Source organism: Oryza brachyantha, chromosome 7, assembly GCF_000231095.2.
Source record: "Oryza brachyantha chromosome 7, ObraRS2, whole genome shotgun sequence".
Lineage (NCBI taxonomy): Eukaryota > Viridiplantae > Streptophyta > Magnoliopsida > Poales > Poaceae > Oryza > Oryza brachyantha.
In genome coordinates, this window is record NC_023169.2 from 18,023,799 (window position 1) to 18,039,386 (window position 15,588).

The 15,588-nt window shown below is 38.8% G+C and overlaps 1 protein-coding gene across 1 annotated transcript; it reads left to right on the forward strand.

Moving 5' to 3' along the window:
* The first annotated feature begins 3,750 nt into the window (after positions 1–3,750).
* On the forward strand, positions 3,751–7,063 carry LOC102700079. The gene is made up of 5 exons (XM_015839707.1): positions 3,751–3,759; positions 5,393–5,793; positions 6,262–6,523; positions 6,591–6,658; positions 6,749–7,063. Exons 1-5 carry the CDS (start codon positions 3,751–3,753, stop codon positions 6,837–6,839), a joined length of 831 nt encoding a protein of 276 aa, XP_015695193.1. The 3' UTR covers positions 6,840–7,063.
* The last annotated feature ends 8,525 nt before the right edge of the window (positions 7,064–15,588 follow it).

The window sequence follows — 15,588 nt, forward strand, 5'->3', positions numbered from 1 at the left end:
TTATAATAATTTGATTTAATATTATAGAAACTTTAACTATGACGTGTAGTTTTGTATACTTAAATAAATTTTTTTAAAAAATAATATGAATGGTCAAAAGTCAATGATGCCATATAAAAATATGGATGAAGTACTACACCATCCTAATATAATTGTATTTGTGAATTTTCAAATCTAACGTTAGACTTATTCATCTTATTTAAAAATTTAAAAATAATAGTCACATATTCATCTTTCTTCATCTCATTTCATCTCATAACAGTAAAAATACTAATCATATTTTTTAAAAATAAGTCACACGATCAAATGTTCAATATAAACAGTTAAATTAAGAATGTATTTATTATGGGACGGAGGGAGTAATGGTTTATAATTTTGAAGTTTTAACATTAAATTTTGAGTTTAATTTTTGGGTTTTTCACCGAGCTTATTTTCCAACCTCGATTTTTATGTCACTAAAATACATATGTAAAACTTTTATCCGTAAATTATTTTTAGTTTACATGTATATTATTTGGCTTTTCACATGAAGCCAAACAATCATCCCATGAGTTTGGTAGCAGGGACCCACGGTTCACGGCATCTCCCCTACTCCCCTCTCTTTTTTGGGCAGAAAGCCATGATTACTGTGGGGGAGGAGGGGACTTACTGCTTGGGCCACGATGGGCCTTTTTAGTTTTTCGATGAATTTTTCATCTTATTTTTTAAATTACATCTAAATTTGAGTTTTTTCATATATTTCTTGCACCAAAGTTCACTAAAAAATAAGCTCTACCACATGTATGTTTGTTTTCAAATTTCAACAACCATACCTTCAAGTCTCTCGCTAAGCATCTCCTTGTACTCTACATTGTTCCTAACCATAATATAATTATTAGGTAGTGATCTATTCTTAAAATCATATAGATAAGAACTTAGAAATGAGCTCACATGTAAATTCAATTATCAGTGACCTTGAATTATCGACGGAGAATTGTTGTGTATATCCGATGGAGTGATGCGCTCATCAACATATTTATAAAAAAAAATAATTTATGAATAATTTTTTTATATATGTATTCTTAGTAATCTAAAAGCCAAAACTAAAAAATAAACTTCGATGAAAAGCCCTAAAATCAACTCCAAATTTAAGATTAAAAATTCAAATTTTAGTTTGTAAGTATAACTATAAGCAAAAATATGGGAGCATATTGTCTATCGCCTCCTCACATCGGAGGCCGAGGAGGAGACGTGCAAAGGTGGCTACCTCCTCGGTGCGAGCTCTACATCCTCTTTGCATTAGAGGTTGCCAAAGGTCACGGTGCGATGGTGGGTGGGAGGAGACGTGTGATGGCCGCTGACCTTGAGGAGGATGGAAGCGACAATAAAGGTAGGGTTGGGGACAAGGGCGAGGGCGATGCATGACGGAGGTTGGGAAGGAGGTCAAGATGTCACCAGATACACATGCATGACCATTCCAGCAGTGGTCCTGGCGGAGAAGACGATGACGAACCTCCTAAGGCAAGCTTGAACTTCGAAGGAGGGGGGAGGGGGATCGATGAGCCTCTAGCTCTAGAACTCTCCATAGAGAGCTTGAGCTACACCGGTAGTTGTTGCCTTTAAGCCCTCCCAAAGAAGCTCTCTTCTCATTATCGCACACCATCTTCAACAGCCTCCAACACTGATAGAGGGATAAAGAGACGGGTGAGAGAACGACGAGTGAGTCCCATGCTTTTTTATAAAATTTTTGATTGGGTTGCCATGTTGACGACACATATACACCATTTAGGACTAAGGTTGCGTTCAACCTCCCATCTACTAAACCTAGATTCTCTCGTTTTTCGCGCGCACGTATTCCAAACTGCTAGATAGTGTATTTTTTAAAAAAATTATAGGAAAATTACTTTAAAAAATCATATTAATTTATTATATATTTTTAATAATTTATTATAGCAATCTAATACTACGTTTTTTGCACCAAATAACTAACACCCATTTTCCCTCAAACGAACGTGGCCTAAATCCTCTTTAGTCTAGATTAAGGTAGGGGGTTATTCATACGGTATGAATAATTGAGGGTGCAAAATGGTTAGGTTTCGAATTCAGGAGCAACTCGGTCTACCAGGACAGATAGAGGGGTGGGTAATTCAGACATTTTTTCATGAAAAAGAAAAACGACTCCAGACCCTGCAATTTCCTGGGCGTGGGCCTTGGGCCGTGCTGGCGTCAACCTCGGCCAGGACGCCGAGCTGGGAGCATCGCGGGCGGCCGCACCCTAAAATCTGGAGTATACTGTACCAGTGGACTGTAGACAACAGCAGCGCCGCCACTTTGCTCGGCTTCTACCATCCGAGGGGGAAGAGAAGAGGTTCCGCTGGTGAGTTTGTAATCAACCGCTCAATCCGGCCCTCGAATATACTTCGCACAACCCAACAAAAAATGTGCTATGTGTTCTTCTCTTGATACTAGCCAGCAAAGCAAAGCAAAGGCGCTATTTTTTATGTGTTCATCTCTTTACACTATCCAGCAAAGGTGCTGGTATTTTTCATGTGTTTTCTTGCTCGATCTGTTCATTTGTTTCAATCGTGAGAAAAATGTTCTTTGTGGTCTGGGTTTGTTTTTAGTACCACCCCTTGATCTACCTGTGCGTCGAGAACAAAAAAAAAAGGCTATTTTTTTCATGTGTTCTCTTAGCTCTCTTTATGCTACCCAGTTTTTTTCATGCATTTTCTTGCTGGATCTGTTCATTTGTTTCAATCGTTAGACTTGTGCTTTGGTCTTTCTTTTCTTTTTTTTTTTTAGTATCACCCATCGATGTACCTGACCGTCGAGAATCGAATCCAGGCATTTGGCGCACCACGGTTATCTTTCCAAGTTCCAACTTCCCAACTGCCCATATGCGCAGTTCTCGACTGGATGGACATGGGATTCACATCATCTGCCATTATGGCGCTGACGTGTGGGCCCGTATGATGGTAGGACCCCATGTCAGTGGCTGTAGTGATACTGCCCACTGCCGATGGTCATGTGCCTTTTTTGTTTCTTGGAGAAGCATTGCTGGGATTCTCTCAGGGTTAGGTCTTTTACCAGTGGTTTTGCCTCCCACTGTCTAGTAGCATGTTCATATTTAGCATTCTGATGTTCTATGTATTAATAATATTGCTGGTTGTGCTTGAATAGTGTAAGGATGATTGTTTTGGAAAATTTATACATTGTTTATAGTCAGCTATATATGCATTATCTTGTTTTATTTTTCTGAAGATATTAGTATTGAATTCATAGCAAATTAATGTTGTTGCAATCAAAGCTAAGATTTTTCTCTGCATTTTCCATTCTTAGGCAAATTCAAGAACAGTTTTTTTCTGCATATAATATGTTTGTCAGCTTTCTTTTTAATCCTTACATTGTCAGAAGTTCCAGACATCTGGACATGTGAATAGTAGAATCCAACATTTAACTTGTTCATAACGTACAATTCTTGAGCTTAGTCAATCGTCTTTGATCATCAAGTTCGTATCTATTTATTTTGGGAAGCAGGGTATCTGGTGTAAATACTGTTTTTTTTTCCAAACATAAGAAAATGGTGGGACCTCTATACTAGTAGTGCTAGGCATAAATTTGCAGCTGAATAGCTGATTGTTTCTGCATGCTTCCTTCTTCAGCTTGCAATATCACAAGTCTCTACTTGTCCACTTCTGCTTCAAATTTATATTTGACCATCTTGTTGAAAGCAGGCATTGTGGGCGATCTCCCCCCTGAAAGACAAGAGCGATGCCTTCGGTAATGTAGATTCATATCTTGCTACCACAGTAGATACAGTTGCCTCTTTAAGATATTTTTTTTTCTAAGTTATGATTTGAATCTACCATTCACTACTGCAAAAGGTGGCCATAATAATCTTTGCAGTACCACTCTCATGATAGCTGTGGACAAACTGTGATGGAATGAGGCTACATGTACAATGGTCATATTACATGTCATCTAACCTCTTGAGGGGTAATACCTAGGATAAATCTCAAGAGTTTATTCTTGATGATGATTTGGGACCATATGTTGTTTACTGGTTCTTCTGTTACTGCCATATACCCGCACATGGCAATATTAAATGTTTAAATTAGTATCCTTCCTTTAACAGCAGGAGCCTTCCCTGCTGCGTTCAGTTTTTTTTTTTCTGTTTTCAGAATTTGAAGAAGAAGAATGTGAAAACAAATTCGTTGTTTTAAATCAATTTCAATTTGTACTACAGAAAATGAACCTATAATTTCAAATTTGTGTGACATATACAGAAGTTCCAAACCAAGAAGATTAAGTTTATTTAAAATGTATAAATGAAGAAAATCATGTGCGGTAACACCACATTGCGTTGTTTCAGCTTATGTAAAAACAATTGGAAAAAAATCTACTTTCCCATCCCTCAACAATTGCAATGGTCTAATTTTTGGCCCTCCACTACAATAACTGATAAACTACCTCCCTCATCTCTTCAATCTTTTCTTTTTTTTTTTGCCAGGTTGGCTTGAAAGGCCGAGCAATTTTCATTAAGATTGAGATGAGAAAATCATCTCTTCAATCTGCACACTTTTAGTTGGTGCAGTTGTTTGAGGACTGTATACTGGTATACTGGTATTAGCCAACATGGACAGATGACAACATATTGAGGTTGTGGCCCTTGAGCGTACTCCTGGCGTCCTCCAAGACCAGGTCCTATATGCAGCGTGTGCCATGCGATGATCTCGTGGATGGCACCGTGGCCATCCCTTCCCTTTCTGCCCACACGCATCGCCCACCACACCATTGATGTCGGTCAATGGGGTGGTCTTTGCAACGGCCAGGCTGTGGATTGGACAGAGTGACATGCACGCTTCTTCTTCGTTTTGTTTCACTTGTCGATCAAGAGTGCACTGTGAATTCACAAGCAGATCTACTCTCTTGCTCCATGCTTAACACCTCAACAGCTTGAATCACCTTGGGTCAGAGCGCACAGTAATATTTACCTTTCAATGACCATGTTTGACCTACATTGGAGAACTTTATTGGTTGATACATTTGATCCTGGCTATTGAGTCATTCTGGAACGCTCCTTAATAGGTTGATGTGTTTTAAAATTGAGTAAATATTTTTACATTTTTGAGTTATTAATCACTTTAAAGACTGCTTTCTGCAGTACCTCTGTCAGGTGGTTACCTGATTGGTGCTTACTTCCATTTGGAATGTTCTAACCTTTGTATTTGTTCTAATATGATATACATGCTGAGTGTTGATTTATGCTCTGTCTTTCTAATTTCAGCAAACTGATCATTGCAAAAACGTGCCCTACCCCGAGTAGCCAACTTAACCAGCTCTGGCATTATACCATTAGAAAAAGGATAATATTGCTTGAAACATATTAACTGCTAGCCTTTTCTTCTTGCAGATTGCATGCGATCAGGTTGTGCTGGATAACTTATATGAACAAATATCTAAGTCTGTCGTGACTCTCAAAAGATACACTGGCTGCGGGAACCATGCACTTGTTAACTTTGGCACTGGGTTTATTATCTACTCAACAAGGTCTCAAGTGCTAGTATGCATACATCAGACAGTAATTAAAAGTGGTGAAGAAATATTTGTATATTTCAGTGATGGCACTTCTTGTAAAGCTCATCCGTTCATTAGACGCGCACCATCCGGGCATGCTGTTCTATCAGTAGAACCTGGCAATTGCCACCGATATCCCGTCTCATTCAGTGAAGCAAAAGTTACAAGAGAAGAAATATGCACGATTGCACAGATCAAACATGATGGAGAACTTGGCATGATGTCCGGTATTGTTGTGTAAGTGTTTCTTCTATTTCTGATATCCTTGCTGTAAATATGAACTGTTAAGTGGCAGTGTTGTTCAGTTTTTAATCTAATATGTAATAGTTATAAGGATTGACTATCATAACTTAGTGTCCAATCTTTGTTGATGTATTATTCATGTGGACAAATATTGCTGAGCTTTGCTCGTTCAGAACTACTGCTAAGCTTTCAAATCTGAGTTAGCGCACGACTTAAAAAAAATATTATACAAATAAGGCTTATTACTCCACATGAATCATCAAGGTCATATCAGCTCTATATGCTAACTAGGGCGCCAAGTAAGCCAAAAAAAGCATTGATTGCGAGGGGTAGTTTTGCACCACTTCCAAGTGTCCAAATGTTGCTAAAACACTGTTTAAGTTGTTGCTTCCTATACTTTAACAGAAGTTGAAAAGTTTAATTGACATGTAAACATGCTATTGTCTTGTTCATTTGTAACAGGGCCCCGTGCTGCAAAACAGTGTTGCGATCAGGAAGAGTTGTGACTAGGGGTGAGAGGAGGTTTGCTCTAACTTGTGCAGCTGGAAGACTACGGAATGTGAAGGACAGTGAAAATTTAATTGGCGCTGGGGTGTTCAATTTAGATGGATTACTTGTGGGAACAATTGATTCCTTTGCTGGTGTATATGGTTTGAAATTTGGCATGCACTCATCTTGTTTTTTAAATGAGCTCGAACGCTTGATTCAAGATATAAACAAGAAGGTAGTTGTTTTGTAAAAAGAAATCAAAATTTGCCCTCAACCTTCTAATTGTGATGTGATGCTTGCAGATTTCACTTCCAAGAGGTGGAACAACGCTTTCAAGGCATTCAAAGGTTCAACGTGTTGCTGGTAAAGGGTAAGTGTAGATTTGTACATATTCTTACTATTTCTTGAAATACATATACATATACATGTACATATACATAATTTTTATCTTTCATGTTAGGTCACGTGAAGATGATATTGATATAGCTGCAGGAAAACGTGTTAAATACACAATCAAACTGGAAGAATGGTGCAGGGGCTCGCCAAGGTAAAAATTAGGTGATCACTAAAGGAGTTCACATCATGCCATCTAGAAGTGATGGTGGCAGTTTTGGTCTGGCCGGCTAAGTTATATTCAGTTTTGGGATCGTTGATGAATTGCAATGTTTTGAGTGAATGATACACCTTCTAGCCAATAATTTTCTCCAATGTTACACATATTGTCCGATGATAACTTCTCACCAACTGTGACAGATATTGTTCTGGTGTCATTACGTAGAGTCTATAATGTTGACTTTGTCCGTATGATCCAGAAATGTTTTTTTTTTGGCTCATGCAGTTATTTGTCGAGATCTATATGTTTCTATAGTTGAAGTGCCCATAACTTTGTTTTGTCAAAGTCAAACTCATCTTTAGTTTTCCTTCACCGGTTTGTCGGCTGTGACAAACTAGGCCCGCATCGATAGCTTCTTGTTGATCTCTCTTGTAAACGAAACAAAAATATAAATTCTCCCACTTAATAAATTTGGTCACCCATTCTACGGTTGGCCCCGCAAAAAAAAGGTCAAACTCATCTTTTGTCAAAACAAGATTTCATCCAGCAAAGGAGCCATCAACGTTGAGTTTCATCCAGTCTAGTTCTGCGAAACAAGGATGCGCTTTGGTTTCCAAAAGATACTCGAAAGCATCCTTGATGCGATGTGTACTTACAGAATCTCTGGAGAAGAATCCGAGTTCACACATGCTTGAAAGGTCAGTAATTTTCAGAGGTTTCTTGGCTACTGTGGTCCCACCAGTGATCGGTGTATTTACTCCCCAGTCATTACTGTCACAGGCATAATCACACGAAACGAATCGACTCAGGAATCACCGTGCCTCCTATTGTTTCGTTTCGCTTGTGTTTATGCTTATAAATTAAACTTTAAATCTTAACCGTTAATTTAGATTTTTTTATTACAGTTTATTTTTTAACAGAAAATCGTAGTTTATTTTTCAGCTTTCTTTTATATCACTAAAATACACATATAAAAATTTTATTCATAAATTACTTTTTATTTACAAATAAGCCAAACAATCGCCCCCTGTAAAAGCCTTCGGTAAGTAACGTAATGACAAAGATGAACGGTCCATCCCAGGCTCCCAGCAAAGTAACTGTCTCTAAATTCTAAAAGTAAAAGTCTACCGTACTGGATGACAGAAAAAAAAAAACTTCACAGAATATACGAGATTAAAAATCTTGGCGCACATGATCTTTTGATAGGATTACCGATAACAACCAGTGTTTAGGCCTTGTTTTTTGTAACTGGACCTTTTATTTTCGTTAGCATATTTCCCAAGTTCCTAAATACTGTCTTTCGTAAAAAAATTCTGAAAATACTCTTCTACATCAAACTTTTAACTTTGCATTAGCTAATACATTCGTTTATATCATCGAATACCATCAGAAGATTAAATAATCCAAAGAGAAACGAACGGATCCTATTACATGGGAGTGGCCCCGTATTGAAAAACAATCAAACTGAAGATTATCTTTACTATTATCTCAATCATAATCATAACTAAATAAGGAACATTGATTCTGTCGTCCGTGCTGTGGCCCAAGCATTAACCTAATCAAACGATCAACCCGATTACGACACAAACCGATGGTCCAGTGGAGAATTTTTTTTAAAATCTTTTTAACAAATAATTTTATTACTAAACCTTTGTGGATTTTTTTTTCAAAACTACACTTTTTGGCCACACCAATGGCAAGACAACGCTGCGTGGCAGCGAAATCGGCGTAGAATGGTGTGACAAGCCTTTTCGGACCGGGGGTTTAGTAATAAAATTATTTATTAAAAAGTTTAAAAAATAAAAAAAAATTCTCAAGTGGATAAGGTGTTTGTTAGCAAACGAGAGGTCTTGAGTTCGACAACTTCCCGTCTCTGCAGCGGCGATGCATCTTTTTATTGTTTTTTTGCTTTTTTGTATAAATTAGGCGTCGATTGTTCTAGAATTGCTTGAGGATGAGGGTTTGCACGGAGGATAAGAAGCAAAAAGAGGACAGGGGAAAAGAAGAATTGGAAAAGAAATAATAAAAGAACTAGAAATGATAGAAAAGGGAAAAAAGAGAACAGAAAAACAAAAGGAATAAAACAACGAGATTTGTAAAAGTAGAAATTAAATGGTACTCATTACCCGCCACGTGTACGGTTTAAACTTGAATATTTACATCAAATAAACAACTCAAAGGGTGTGACACTCAGAGAACTTGGTTAAAAATTGCTAATAGCGTTCAGTGTGCCTCCATCTTCCTTCACAGTTGAAATATTACCTATTTTATTTAATTTGTTTACGATGTTTAACCCAATTTACTTTTATCATTGATAAGCTTCTCGATACAACATGCGCTTTACAAATCAATTGTATGTTATCCATAATTTACTATTCTTGACTCGACACGTAATTTATTTACAAAACTTATTTTAAAATCAATTTTAATTTATATAATTAAAATTAACTTGACCCAGTGCAACACACGTACATTTTGGCTATATCTACTATTATAAAACTTAATTGTGTTTCTGTTGTCTATCCGCCTTGCCTGGGTGAGCCGGTCAGGTTGCACCTCCCATGTCACACGCACTATGCGGGCCTTTCGTCTGCCTGAGTGGTCTACCTTAGGTAGATTAAACTTTTCGCCACTCTTACATATCGAATAGCATCAAATTTGCCACTCCCTCTCACTAGCCTTGTGAGAGGGATTAAACTTCCACCCTAAAGAGTGTCAAAAAGTTAAAAAGCCCCTCTACCTTAGGCCCCCCTTAGGTGAGTCGTAACATGTAACATGGTGATAGTGTTTTTAGTAGATAAGCGAAAGACCGTGAGTTGAATCGTCGTCAGGAGCATATTTCGTGTTTTTTTCTTTTTTTTATCAGATGTTCGTTCGAAACTTTTGTTTCAACAGGATTTACGCTTAACCTTAATAGAGAAAATCTTTATACCTTAATGGCTAAGGCATTGGTCATATAATTCAAATCTGAGCAAAGTCACATTTAATTTTGTTTTTTTTCTTTTAATTGCCAGTACGGGCAAGTGTCTAACACAATTTACCTTTAATTTTTTTAAATAAAGTGCAAGTAGAAATATAATTAACAATAAAAATATAAAAAATCAAAGGAAATATGACTTAGAGAAATTAGTTAAAAATGACATAACGGGGTATAGTGTGCCTCTACATGTCTTCATTGTCGAAAGAATATCTATCTCTTTTTAATTAGTGTATATGATGTTGAGCATAATTTACTATTATGAACTATAAGCTTTCTGATGCAACATACACTTATCATATCAATTGCATGTTGAGCACACTTTACTATTCTAACTCGACACATACTTTATTTTAATATGCACAATTAAAATTAACTTGACCCAGTGCAAAGCACGGACATTTTTTCTACTAAAAGATAATAAGGATTCTGCCAAATCTTTCGTCCATTGTCACGCCCAAAAATTCCTCACACGAATTTCTAAACTTAATTATATATTAAAATCCCTATCTAGGACCAACCAGGGTAAAAAAAGACAATGTTGATTACATAACCATCGTTCTTAGAAACAACTGAAAATATCACTTATTCTAACGAGAAATGCAGCGGAAATATAACGTAGACTAGCTCCAGCGGATACGGATCCAATCCATAGGCAAAGCTTCGACGACGTAACAGCTCACTCCTGAGAGTCACCTCCATTGGACACAACTTCTAACTCTGAAGGGGAAAAATTGAGCAAGGTTGAGTACAAACCACCGTACTCAACAAGCAGCACGGACAAGAGAGTAATAAATGATGCATAAGGATCAACAAGGGCGGGCTAGGGTTAGTTGCAATAAAGCATCATTTAAATAAATAACAGAGATTAAACTGAAATAAAGGTAATTAAGTAAATTAAAGGACAAATAAATAACAGTTGTAAAATACCACATCACTGTCCAACGTTACACCACGTTGCGACAGGCCCAACCACTACTCAACGCTACACCATGTTGCAGTAGTCCCAAGTGAAAGCCAGTTTACCCAAGTCATTAAAGGTTCAACTAATCACAGTGAAACCGGGAGTCCACCCGTAACCGTGGGCACGACTATTCGAATAGATTATACTCTGATTAGAGGTGTACTACTGTACCCACAAGACACGACTCCACTGTACTTGAACGTGCGCCGACATACCACCATGGTATACCGCACTTCAGGTTTCACCCCCTCCTTTACACCAAGTCAGGCAGTCCCCTCTTGTGCCTTGGTAGATCCAGAAGCAGCAGAGGCTTTCGTTACACCACGATTGCCCGTCCATACTCCATCACGTCCCCTTGCCTTGGTACGTCAAATAGTTCGAAGCCATGCTTCAAATCCCACTTTACCCATTTCGGCATGTGGTTAGTACTAAATTACTTCCAGGGTTTCTCGTGAACCGGTTCTTAATTGTCATGGTGCAACTCTCAAAACCATGTACCCACAACCCACCATTAGCAACATTTTAGTTGTCATTAATCCGAACCGGGTGACGAATCATAATAACAGCTGTTCAGAATAAAGCATGATTAATGTGATCCCATGAGCTACTTGTTCTATGCACGGCTAAGCATTAGCCTAGGCCTATCTCTATTCCAATTACCCCTGGTCTGACATGAGTAAAGTTGGATAAACGACAGCATAATAAGGGCTACCCGAAAAAAAGAAATACAGTAAATACTTTAATTAAAACAATGCATGTTTGAATAAATAAAGCGGAGAATTTGCAATAATGGGTTCAATATGATCAAGATGAGTGCCACTTACCTTGCTCTAGTCCCTGGGGTACTTCGGCGACGATCTCGAAATAAACCGACGCTTCGGCGGGGTCCGAATCTAAGCGACAAAGCACAAAAATAAATAAAACATGCACAAACTCTACTGAAACAGTAAAAGAAAGTATTTTTAGTGGATTCTTGACAATTTTATGAATTTACTGAGATTTAAATGGACTTAAACGGAGACCGGATGAATTAGTTATGAATTTTAGAAGTTTAAATGTGTTTTTAAACTAAACAGAAAAGTCCTAAATTGATTTATTGCGCAATTAAATGAGGCGCTGACGTCAGCGAAGGGGTAAGGTGGCAGCTGACAGGTGGGGTCCACCTATCGGTGAGAGAGAGGGGGAAAGGGTGGATGACAGGTGGTCCCGAGGGGAGGAGAGAGAGGAGGGGTGGCGGGCGACTGCCAGGTGGGGCCACGGGGAGGTGAGAGAGAGGGAGACCGACGGGTGGGTCTCGCCGGTCAGAGAGAGAAAGCAGAGAGGTAGGGAGATGGGGCACGGCGTTCGGCTAGGGAGGTGGCGACGACGCATCGCGGCGACAGGCGGCGGCGCTCCGGCGACGGCGGGGTCTCGTCGATGACCGCGAGGCAAGGTAGATGACTTGCGGAGGGGCGACGACGACATCCAAGACGCGCATGCGCGTGGCGGCGACGTCTGAGATCGGCGACGACGGCCAAAGGGAAAGAGGGACGAAGAAGGAAGGGGAGACGCTTACCGGCGATGTGGAGGACGGCGGCAAGTCGGCTTGGGCCGGGGACAGGTGGTGACGGCCGGCGGCGAGGCTGATCGGCGGCGGCGGTGACCGGGCGATGAGAGGAAGCGAGGGCGCTAGGGATGCCTGCCGACGACGACGAGGACGACAGCAGGTCGGCGACGTCGGGCAATGGTGGTGACGGCGCTCCGCGGTGGCGACCGGCGGCGAGGCGCGAGATTGGATGCGGCGACGACAGAGCTTGGGCGCGGCGGTGGCTCGGGAACGAGTGCGGCGGCGCACGATGACTCGCTTTATAGGGGGCGCGGCGCGGCTAGGGCGGAGGCGGCGGTTGGAGACCGAGTCGGGTGCAAGCGGGGAATCCGGCGGCGGCGGCGCGGAGTTCAGCTCGGCGGCGAGGCAGACTCGGTCGGCGCGGAGGGAGGCGACGCGGACTTGGCACGGGTGAGCGGGCTGGCTAGCTGGCGGGCCAAGCGGGCGGCCGGCCCAGGCGGGGAGAGAGGAGGGCGCGCGGGAGGAGGAGGAGAGGGAAGGGGATGGGCCGGCTCGGCCACGGGCCGGCCCGAGAGGAGGAGGAGGGAGAGGAAGGAGGAGGGAAAAAAAGAAAAAGGGGAGGAAAATTGGACGTCGGCCCAATTTGAGAAGAAAAGGAAAAAGAAAGGAAAAAGAGAAAAAAAGGAAAGCCCCACTTTTATCAAATTTTAAATTAACTTTTTGGGCAAAATTTTATACTCTTCAATTTGAGTTTCAATCCTATTAATGATTTGCGAACTTTGATTTAATTAAATTAATTCCTTTAGAGAGATTTTTTCTAAATTAATTAAGCCAATTATTATTTACGAATTACTTTTACGAATTAGGCTTAGGATAAAACTCCGAGTGTGACATCCATCGTCCGTGATCAGCACAAAATAAAGTCCAACTCAGAGACGGTGAGAAGAGCCTTTGCCCAAGTGGTAATCAGCAATCGCTGAAAATCACACATTCTGTTCTTTTTTTATTCTATTTTTTTACAGTACCATGCTATAGTTTTTCATACTGTTTTCTAGGATGATTTTCATATTCATACTTTTTTACAGCACCATACTATAGTATTTCACACTTGTTTTTTTGTTTTTGCATGTGTTTATAAGCGAACATTTAAACCGTTCTTTTTTTTACTGTACCGTAGTTCATGCTGTTCTGTTTTTTCATCCTTTTTTTTTACATTACCATGCTATAGTTTTTCATACTGTTTTTTAGGATGATTTTCACACTTTTCTATAGCACCGTACTATAGTATTTCACACTTATTTTTTTTGGTTTTGGCATATGTTTATAAGCGAAAATTTAAATCTTCAACCTTAAATTTAGAGTTAATTTTAAGATTTTTCATCGTAGTTTATTTTTCAGCCTTAGTTTTTAGATCACTATAAATAAATATATAAAAGTTTTATTCGTAAATTATTTTCTTTCGTTTATTTTAAGTTTTACAGCACCATAATATATAGTTTTTAAGTGTCACAGTACCATACTATAGCCACTATGTTTAAACTATTCTGGAAAATGCTAAAAAAATGTTACATCTTTTTAAATAAACGCCTCAATGTATCTATGATATAACTCGCATCAAGGTTTTTACATGGACAATAAGACTTAACTCACCCAGTTAGTTACTTTTGGTCGATCTAGCCCTGGCCCATCCGAGTTGGTTGTCTTAGTCCACGAAGCCACCCTTGGTGCCACATGAAGGAGTGTGTAAAATTCTCCGCTTGGTGATGACACTTCCATTATTTTTTAAACTAACGTTGAAATTATGAATTAACTTTAAATTCTCCCGTTGCAACGCATGAGTATTTTTTTAGTGTATATATATATATATACACACATATATATATTTCAAATTTAGAGGGAAGAAATCTTCTTCTTCCTCTTTATTTTGTTTATTTTTGCAGAGGCATACATCTACTTTGCGCTAGACATTACTGCCACAGGTTATATATGGCTCAAATATGTTCTTTTATGCTTATGCTTATAGCTAAATTTGAATTTAAAAACTTATATTTAGAGTTGATTTTGTTTTTTCATTGTACTTTATTTTTCAGTCTTTGTCTTTTAGATCGTTAAGAATACGTATAAAATAATTTTACTCATAATTTTTTTAATCGTTAATACTCTCTCCAGTTTTTTTATTTGGCGTCGTTGACTTTTGAATCAATGTTTGACAATTCGTCTTATTCAAAATTTACGTGTAAATATGCAAAACTATAAGTCATGCTTAAAAGTGTCTTCGTAATAAATCAAATCACAACAAACAAATTAATAATTATGTAAATTTTTTAATAAGACGAGAATGTTAACAATATCAAATAAAAAGTGAAGGGAGTACGTCGTTTTGTTTATATTCAATTTAATCGAAACAATAAGGCTTGAACAACTAACACAATTTTGTTTAGGAAAAGAAAAGGCAACTAATGCTTGTGCAAGCGTGTAAAACCTTTTTTTTAATAATAGAAATGGTGTACGTCCCGGCCTCTGCCAGCAATCAAACAACAGACAAATTCTGTTGTAGGAGAAAATAATGTAAAGCGAGGAGACAAGAAATGTTTTTAATGGTGCCTCCTGACAGTACAATTAATCTAAATTGGTTATCATTTATAATTTAGTGAATCATATTTGTTTATACTACTAACTTAACCATCGATAGAATAGCAAAACCTATTAATCAATAGTTAATGTCACCTCTATTAATTCTAATAATAACATTATAATACTACGTAGAGATAACATAAGGAATATATGGAACAAAATCCCAATTCAACTAATAAGCAAATCTACACATACGTATGTAAACTGATGTAGCACAAGATTACTACTCCTAAGCTGCATGTTATACGATTTCTATTAATCAATTTTTATATAGATATTTTTAAGTAAAAGATGTATCGGTTAAGAAAACATACGCGTGAAAAAAAAAAACCCGACATGCTCTCTCGAACGCGCCCGATATCCCACAGGAGCTCAACCGTTGGCCGCCGCCAGCCGCTGCTCTTCTGGTCACCCGCACAATCATCTCAGTCGGAAGCGGTCTGCGGTTGGCAGCCGGGAGGATGGAGATGGACACGACGTGAGGTGGGCCCAGTCAGAAAATCCAAGACGAATGATTTCTTGAAAATGCTATTGCAACTTTAACACTGCATTTCCTTAAAAAAAAACATCAACACTGCATTTCATTTGTCCCCAGTTAGGATTGGCACGGGCACAGATCACTTTGC